General features: G+C 37.4%; 1 protein-coding gene across 2 annotated transcripts in view; it reads right to left on the bottom strand.

The window, feature by feature from the left end:
* Window positions 1-5,367: 5,367 nt before the first annotated feature.
* The window catches only part of LOC122885674 (nck-associated protein 5-like), a 74,859-nt gene continuing 70,740 nt past the window's right edge, over window positions 5,368-9,486 (bottom strand). For both annotated transcript variants that reach the window (XM_044217108.1, XM_044217109.1), the window contains one exon: window positions 5,368-9,162. In XM_044217108.1, the coding sequence (XP_044073043.1) occupies window positions 9,161-9,162 (2 nt within the window). In that variant the 3' untranslated portion in view covers window positions 5,368-9,160. The remainder of the gene's footprint in view (window positions 9,163-9,486) is intronic.

The raw sequence follows: 9,486 nt of genomic DNA, 5'->3' as shown, positions 1-9,486 counted from the left end.
ATATAGTGCTGAAACCTGGCCGAACAATTTCTGCTCAACTCTGCTTAACAACTGCGGTCCACGGTGCTGAGCTCGACACCATATGAACCTGTTCTTTAAAACCCCCAGACTGGTTTGTACTGTACATGCCTCACTACCCCTACCAGCACACTGCTGCTTAAAGAGTAAGAAGATTGAAGTGCAGAACAAACCCAGATGAGGGCAAAGTGCTGATCTGCAGCAAAGGAGGGTCACGTTATGCTTTGTCATTGTTTATCGGTCTCAAGAGGAGCAGATTTTAGTCTGTTTCAATCCTCTGTCTAAACTAGTTCCATTCAGTCATCATGATCAACCTGTTTTAATTAGCAGATGAAACACTGTGTCAGCACTGCATCGAGCGGCTGTGGAGAAGTTGTTTGTGATTTACTGTGCTAATCAGCTTAATTGGAACTTGGATAATTACACATTAAGACACACTTAAATGTTATGATTCCCTACTTTGGTCGAACTTTAAATTAGCTAACGGTCATTTACATTACATTTTAGGCAATGAGGAGATTTACGACGACGACCAAGAAGCTTTTTACTCTGAAATGAGGTGTCCAGGAAGACAATTAAAGTGAAACTTTGCTGGTATGAAAGTAAAAGACATAATGGGCAGCCATTGAAGCTGTCAGATTATTAAAAGATGGTTCAGTATTTTAGGAGAAAAAGGTTCCAACTGACTGGTTAAAATTCCTAATTTGAGAGTTTTACTTTGCTTTTTAGTCAGGCATCAGCAGGGAGAAAAACACTGAATTTAGGAGAGTTGAGCTAAATGTGCACCAGCTGTAGTTTTTCCTCTATGGCAGCTTCTGAGTAAGAGTGGCATAACATGACTGATGGCACACTAGGAGACATTATGCATAGAGCTTTTTAAAACAGCAACACTAATCAAGGATGACTGGCCATCAGATCAGAAACAAAGCTTAGTGCATACACAATTTGCCCAGCATCTTAAAAGTGGCAGTAAAGCTTTTTGAACAAAATGTCCAAAATTAACTCAATTTATAAGTGAAATATGAGATACTTTTGTCTTTGGAAAAGGATCATAATGCATGCCTTGTTATTAAATTAGTGTCTATAAATCAAAAGGAAGTCATTATGTCAAAGACAGTAAGACTCCAGGACTTAAAGCATTTACTCTGACAGCTCAAACTGCACAAGGTTACAGGAACCTTGATACTTCCTGAGAGGCTGTTTGCTTACCTGATTTGCAGTTAAGGACAATATTTAAAAGTTTCTCTGTTGTCATCAAGGACAAGAGCGTAATTTTGAAGGTTAATAGGTTGTTGCCCTGCCTTTTGGTGGAGGTTGTTGAGGCCGTATGGAGACTGAAGGGAAGACCCGCAGACTCTACTCAGGGCTGAAAAAAGCACTTCACCACCACAATTATTTTGGGTAAAAAAAAAAAATGAATCTGCATTTTATAGTTACAGTTAATATTACTCTGAAAACACACTAGAATTAAACATCAGTCAAAGATAAGAATAAAGTACTGTGCTCTTTGTAGTAAAGATGCAAATACAACTTTATCATAAATTAATCTCTTTCAATTAAACTAATGATGATTTTAGGTGTTAGTGCATTAAAAATACAGCAGAGGTTTACATTTGTTACTACCATTATGAAGTAGCAGTAGCCAGTTTTATCATAATTCTTTATTGACTAGATTCAGCAAGGATGATTCATACTCACTGATTCTTCTTGTCTTGAAAAGTAGCCTGCTGTGAAAGTGTAAATGGAGGTAAACTGATGCAAAGGAAGGAGAACAAATGTTAGAGGAGTTGTAAACATGTGGAACTCTGCAATTCTCAAACGTTATACAACTGATTCACTCTAAAGTATACTGTAATAGACCAGAGTGTAATTTTGAGCAGTTTTACAACTTACTTTTATACACAGACATCACCATCCTGCAATCACATAGACGTCAGAGGATTTGAAATCAAGTCTGTTTGTTTCATAGTTACAGCTAGTGGCTCCAACACATGTTCATCACAAGAATCAAGAATAATTTCCTGTTTTTATACAAACTCCCCATAAAACTCTTTTCCTACAACTTAACACTATCATACGATTAAATGAAATAAAATGAGCACACATTGAAAATGCATATGGAGATTTCTTGTTATCAACAAAAATTCTGTGAAGATTTTGTTGCTCCAAACCTATTTGGACTATGTGATACACGTTATCTATGGTAATCTTAGGATATGGCTAGCTAGCTTTAGGTAACCCTTTTCCCCCCATCATTTAATAATTATAGAGGCCCTATGTTGCAACACTTAACGTAAAATGACATTTCAATTATCCTTACACTATAAGACATTAGGTAAATATTTACATTTGAATCCAAGAAATACAAAGAGTACAGTACAGTACATTTTAGGGATGTTATTAAAACCCACAGCGCTCAACATACAGACAGACAGCTACAGTAAAAGTTGACGTTAGCTAGCGCGTAGGGTGGACCTAACATTAGACGAAGTGTTTTCTTGCTGAAAACAAATCTCATAACAGATTATAAAAAACAGCAAAAAAGGACGACTGTATGATCATGTCAGTATTTTCAGATTTTTATATTAACGTGAGTACCGTAGCTGTTGAGCTCAACGCAGCTGGCTACATGGCTAACTAGCCGTTACCTCAACAAAGTGTATGACACACTTAGGGCTAAAGTTAGACTGCTATTTGAGATGACCCTCAATAAAAGTCAAGTTTTGGGTCTAAACAGTATAATGTTCAGTAGTTCTGAACTTTAATTCACCTTCGACATGACGCATTGGTAATATATTGGGATCCCACGTCCACTCCGTTCTTAAAAAAGAGCGACCATCTTTTCATAAGGGGACCAGTCCGCCACCGGCCCGGACGGACCAGTGACTGGTCAATCAGTTTGCCCTGCATGAACTTGTACTGGCCCCGGGCCACCGGACCCTGGCCCACTTCTAATTACCCTCTGATAGGCATCTTTGTTTTAACGTTACGTTGTTTGAGGGAACTATAACTTTAGGTAGGCTAACTGGACGCAACCTTCACTATTGCTAACGTAGCTCCTCAGAGGTCGAAGCTGTTATTTTTCATCTAACCTTGACATCACATTAGTTAAAGTTTTAAGGACTATGACTGTCGGTACTTGTTGTTTTTTTGTTTAAATATGCAGAACTGTAATTTTATGGGTTATTGTTGTTCGACGATTAAGCTAAGTTAGCTAATATGTGCTAATGTCAGTGTCTGTGTCTTTTCCACACTAACTGGCAACTGTACCACGTGATACTAACGTTGTTATACTACTGGCTCACAAGACTTGTTAGAAGCAGGAACCAAGCGTCAGACATCTCACACAGAGATAAACAAAACATTCATTTTGGACCCGTCAAAATTTTAAAATGATTAATTCATAATCCTAATTTTTTTTTTGGAAAAGTGACACTTTTATTCCGCACCTTTCTAAAAGCTCTGTGGATGTTTTTTTTTTCTTTTTTTAAATTTCTCTACATAAACATTTTATCAATATAACCTTTAAGTTCTTAAACTTCAGTTAAGGGCTTAGGTTAGAAATAGACAGTTTAGCCAAGTTAAGGTTTAGGTTTGTAAATGGTTAAAGAAAAACTTTTACTGTTTCGCTCTGTGTAATGAAAGTTGTGTACACTCATGATTGTCAACATTAAACTAGAACCTGCAGTTGGAAAAAATTCTTATTTGGCTAAAAGTGTAAAAAGACAGCCAACACTGTCTGGTCTCCCATGTGTGACACCCATGTCCAAATCGAATATGTTGCAGAACTGAGCTGGTACCCTGAACTGTAGGTGGGTTAGTCATAGGCAGAGTTCAAGGGCGTTTTGAGTTCAGGGATTTGACTGGACCAGATGGCCCAAACCCTCGAATGCTCAACATTTCCCATAGCCAGAGCAGGAGAAATGCTCCTTTGGCTGCAGTTGTGGAGTTTTATTTGAGCTTGTTTTCTGCCTTTTTTTCTGCCAACATAATCTCATATGAATTATGTGTATATGCATCTATTTTGCATTAGCAAAACACATTTTTGAGGAAACATAAAGTTATCCAGACCAGTTATCCACTGTGTGTGTTTTTCAGTTGTGTATTTCTTTAATATCTGCACATGGCAACCAAATTATGGTTTTGGTATAATTAAGAGGACTAACCAAAGACGAACCGAAAGCACTTAGCCTAGTTAAAGGAATAATTTGACATTTTGGGAAAATTGCTTATTCGCCTTGTTGCTGAGAATTAGATGAAAAGATTGATGCCGCTCTCATTTCTGTCTGTTAAATATGACGCTTGAGCCAGAAGACTGTTAGCTTTGTTTTGCACAGAAACTTGAAGCAGGTGGAAACAACTATCCTGGCTCTGTCTAAAGCTAAAAAAAAATCCGCTCCAGCACATCTAGCGTTCACTAATTAACACGTTACATCTCGTTTGTCGTCTGTATAAAAACCGAAGTGTAAAAATGACAAGTTCCGGTTTAGTCACAGTGCCCTGCCAAGAAATACTCCATCACATAACCTAACCCCCGTAAAACTGCAACGCCTTGGTTTTCAAGACAAACATGTTAATTAGTGAGCTTTAAAGGTGCTCACAGGCGGATTCTTTTTTACCTTTAGACAGAGCCAGGCCAGCTTTTCCCCATGCTTCCAGTCTTTTTGCTAAGCTAAGCGAAGCATTTCCTGGCTCCAGCATATTTCACGGACAAATATGAGAGTGGTATCGATCTTCTCATCTAACTTTCAGCAGAAACTTAATAAGCGAATTTCCCAAAATGTTGAAATATTCCTTTGATGCTAGGACAGATGATAAAAATGTCTACACTAAAAAGAAGATAGGAGTAGTGACCCCAGGATGCCAGTGTAAGGGAAATTCTTATACACACACTCTGCTTCAACTCTACATCATTACTTTTTTGCCTCACTATATTAACCTCACATCAATTCCTGCAATACATGGATGTCAATTTTTGAATAAGGAGTCTTCATTTTAGTTTTTACCTGACCAAACAGTTTGGCAGCCCAGCAGGAGTTTGCTTCCAGTTTGTGAAACCCTGGCCCAGTGGCCATGACATGTTGGTTGGTATTCTGCAAATTGTTTACTTTGAATTTAATGAAAAAAACAACACTTGTTGTTGTCAGACAGGTGAAAAAGTAAATTGGACCACTGCTCTGTAGTGCATCCATCATTCATACTGGCAAGCACAGAGATTGGGTTGAGTCTGGAGTGGACATTTAAACTGGGAGGAAACTGTCTCCACTATTAGCATAAAATCACACCTGGAGCTTTTTGTAGCCACATTAATACAGTCACATACAACAAATAACAAGGAAACATCCTTAATGTTGTGTAAGTATTGAAATAGTTTATTTTTTCTTTCTTTCTTCTTTTACATAAAACAAAGAATATCAGTAATATACAATTCTCACTTCATACTGCTAAGGTGACTGTCACACGAGAACATCACTGTTATTATTGGGTTCTGAAAAAAAAAAACATTTAGAAGGAGAATTACTGTAATAGTGAGTAACAATATGTGCAATAAATGGTAAATTACACTCATCAGTGCTGAGTACAAATACAGGGCATTAGAGTAAATGTTAAAAAAAATACAATACTCTTGTGAGAGTGACACTCTTCATTATGTGAGCCATTTTAAAAACACAGACACCATGCTCCATCTACCCGTATCAGTACAGCCAATCTGTTCCCTGATCCATTAACACCTCGTCTCACCTGTGTACGCTACATAATTTGTTTATTACACGTGTGTTGTTATTGGCATAAACGCCGCTGCAGTTTTACAAATATTATCTTCAACATATACATGTAGCAATTGAGCAAAGACTTAAAGAGGAGGTAAATACAGTAAGATGACATGACTAATGATATTGTGCAACATTACAGTGCTCCGTAGTTCTACATCACTGTCTCTAGTGTTTCAAAAGAATATGGCTATAATCACCATGACAAGTCTGATATGTAGATTTAGTTGCATTCATTTTCTGTATATGTGATTAGCTCAGAGAAGTGTTTGGCAATATGCATTTTGACAAATATCTACACATGAAAGGCAGGGAGCTGAAGGTGTGAGAGGGAAACATCGCAAAGCAGCTAAAACCGTCAAATATGTTGGGATGCATTCAAAACACCAAAAACATTACTATAAAGGGCACAGCATACATAATAGAGAGAGAAACTGAGCAATCGTGGAGAGCTATCTTACAGTTAAATGTACAGACAAAAACAGACGAGGAAAATATTGAGTTCAGATAATATTCTTAAACCATTACAGTGAAATCTGGTGTGTTCACTGGTTAAAATGAAATGGTTGTACATTTTAAAGTTGAGGTTTGCTTATTAAATCCACAGCATCTATCAGAGACAATAAATGGTATTTTCCCTGAGCTAGCACAACAATGTCCACAATGTGCCTACTAGGTGCTTTATAACTAAGGTTACATGCAACAACTCACTGCTTTGTCTTGATGTCATAACTGTGGAAACGTATTAAATGCAGAATGCAGTTCTCATGTGAAGAGTTTCATTACAAGATGAGATGTGCTCAGTTTTTAAAATGTGACACCAATTTAAAATGATGACAGGCGTGAAAGTCAGACTCACGATGGATATTTTAAGACCTTTGCTTAGGTAATTACAGATTATGTGCAATATGTCATAAATACTGAGCAGTGCACATCAAGTTTCACACATCAGTTTGTTTCACCTCTTGTGATGAAACTCTTCATATGATAGACATCAGATTCACATGACACATTTCTGTGGTTAAAATAAGCCCGAGGGGGGTTGCATGCAAGTTGATATTAACATTGTGACAGTAAAAAAAGTTTTCAACAAGATAGTGCACACTTTAAAGAGTCACATTACTCAGTCAGGTATAGAGCTCATGAATGGCAATCAGTAGTTAGTGCTGTACATAAAATGTCTTCAGGATGGATTTCATAGTTTGTAATCTTGAGTTTATAAGGTTCCATCTGATGTTTTGCTTAAAAATATATTACTGACGTGTATTGTAGTTTAGATATTTATTAGACTGAAAGCAGGATTAGATCTTCACATAAACATTTATTAAAATTAAAATGAGTGTGGCTACATAATCTTTGTTGAGCAGGATTTTAGTCAAGGTCTTTCATTTGCATCATTAATCTCCAAAAGTGACCACAGCTGGTGCCATTATGCAGGTCTGGTGGGAAACAGGTTGTGCTTGTGCAAAGTTTTCAATGTATTTTTGACAATAAAACGGAATCAAATGACACTTTGTCTTTGTCTCATTGTTTTGGTTGCACAGCCGCACAGTAAGATTAACCCACTGTACGATAACTGTCCGTACCAAATGACAAAGCTACTGAGTGGCTGGTTCATGTAGTCATACAGCTAGCAACCTAAAGACCCAAAACCTTTTCTGAAGAGTTGGTGGAGACCAAGAGAGAGAGAGAGTATTGTACTTTGAATATTGGATTTATAAAGTGGCCAGAAACAATCAAATGTGATGCTGATGTTGCCCTGTGTCTGTTGAATGCAAGAATAGTTCATTGTTTGCTAACATGTTAGCTAGAACAGATTTCTAAGATGATAGTATGTTGGGGCTATGTGTCATTGAATTTTGTAGTTGTTCTGTCCCCTAGTGGCTAAACTTAACAAATGCAGTTTTAACCACCAGGTTACAAAAGCAGAATGTATCAAATATTTTGCTGTAATGTGTTTCTATGTGTAGATTATAGAGCAGACAAAATCCTTGGACGTCTCCATGCTTTGTAAGAGCAAACTTTCAATATGCATTGGCTGTAACTTGATAAGTTTATTCAAGTGATTACGCTCATCCATTGCTGCAGTATAGTGGCATAATATTATAAAAAGTTTCCTGTCCCAGCTAGCCACTTTGTTTCTTACACATAGCCACGTTGCCGTGTTGGCTTCACGTAATATGTTTCTGATTACATTCACTGACAACCTTTTTTTCAATGCAGGAAGTAGTGTTTTATTGTTATACCGCAACAAAAGTTGTTGTTAGACTTTTATTCAATATCTAAACATTATGTTTCAGGAATGTTAACTAACTATTTTACTTGCCTAACCTTGACCTACTGTAACCTTTTTTCAATATTTTACCAAGGCTGTGATGTTTCCCTATGCTTTGTTTTAAGTTGCCTACACATAAACAAAAAAACATTAATCATGCTTTAGTTGCCAACAATGAAAAACAAATGTAAAATTTGCAGTTGGCAGATTTGTTTAATATATAGGCTATCAGTGATTCGGGTGACAGTATGTCTCCTCCAAAATGTATTAGCCAGGGTAAATTAGCTGTATGTGAACGTAACTTGTAGGTGACAGGGTTGCACCATTGCTGTACTAGTTATATACTGTTTGAGTTTTAATGTGAGAAATATCTTTTTGATGTTAGCAGAAGTGTGCTGCAACAGCAGATCCATTTAGTAAGTTACATTTATGTATGATTAATTCTCAGGGTTTTTTTTGCGTTCAGGTCACTGCAACACTGCAAACTGTCTGTGCTCCACATATATTACTAGTTGCACAGTAGCATGAGAGCAGTTAGCTAAGCGAGCTAACGAGTATGGTTGTGTCATAGCTATGTAAAAATGCAGCTGCTGGCCACTAACATTAGCTTAAACCGGGCCTACATGCATTGGGTTGTGTGCAACTCAGAAGATGGTGATGATTACAGGTAGCCATAAAAGTGCTAGAGTAGCTAACCTTTTATGTTTTTGTTAAATTGTGACTTCTCCGGGGGGAAAAAACAAAAAATGGATGGCTTGTGTGTTTAAGTCCAGTCCTGTGAGACAGCAGAGCTGTACATTTAGAAATTCAATCAGCTGCTCACAGCTGATGCCAGTGAGCTGCAGACCTCCAAAATGGCTGCCAAAAGCTTCATTACAACACCCAAAAGGCTGCTCAGTATCTCAACACTACACTGAACACAGGTGGAAGCCTACAATGCCAAGCTGACTTGTTGTCCAGTTCTGAGCGTTGCAACTTGATACACAGACACAGTGCCCAAACTGTGGGATTTAGGGATCCTCCATGTGTGTTTGAGTGATAAATCTAAATGATTGCCTGATTCCTTGCTTCAGGTTGGCACAGTCAGCTTCATAAACTCTGAAATGGAAGATGCAAAGCAGAGTGAGATCCTGCAGCACAGTGCAAACAATGTCCAAAATAAAATAAACACAAAAGAAAAGTAACACATACTGTTATAAACTGGTTTATATAATACACAATTTAGAAAGTGGCGTTGAAGGTAATTAATAATTCCACAGACTGGGGTTTCTCTGGTTAAAAGATGCTCAGTAGTGAATTTCAGTATGATTGTGTGTGTTTATTTCCACAGAAATGGTTAAATCACATATTGCAATACATTTCCTCGATATGTGTGCCAAGAACCAGCACATACACAACCAATTTTATTCAAAGAAAAGTCAG

This window comes from Siniperca chuatsi, linkage group LG12 (assembly GCF_020085105.1).
Source record: "Siniperca chuatsi isolate FFG_IHB_CAS linkage group LG12, ASM2008510v1, whole genome shotgun sequence".
Lineage (NCBI taxonomy): Eukaryota > Metazoa > Chordata > Actinopteri > Centrarchiformes > Sinipercidae > Siniperca > Siniperca chuatsi.
This window is presented reverse-complemented; position numbering and strand designations above follow the sequence as displayed.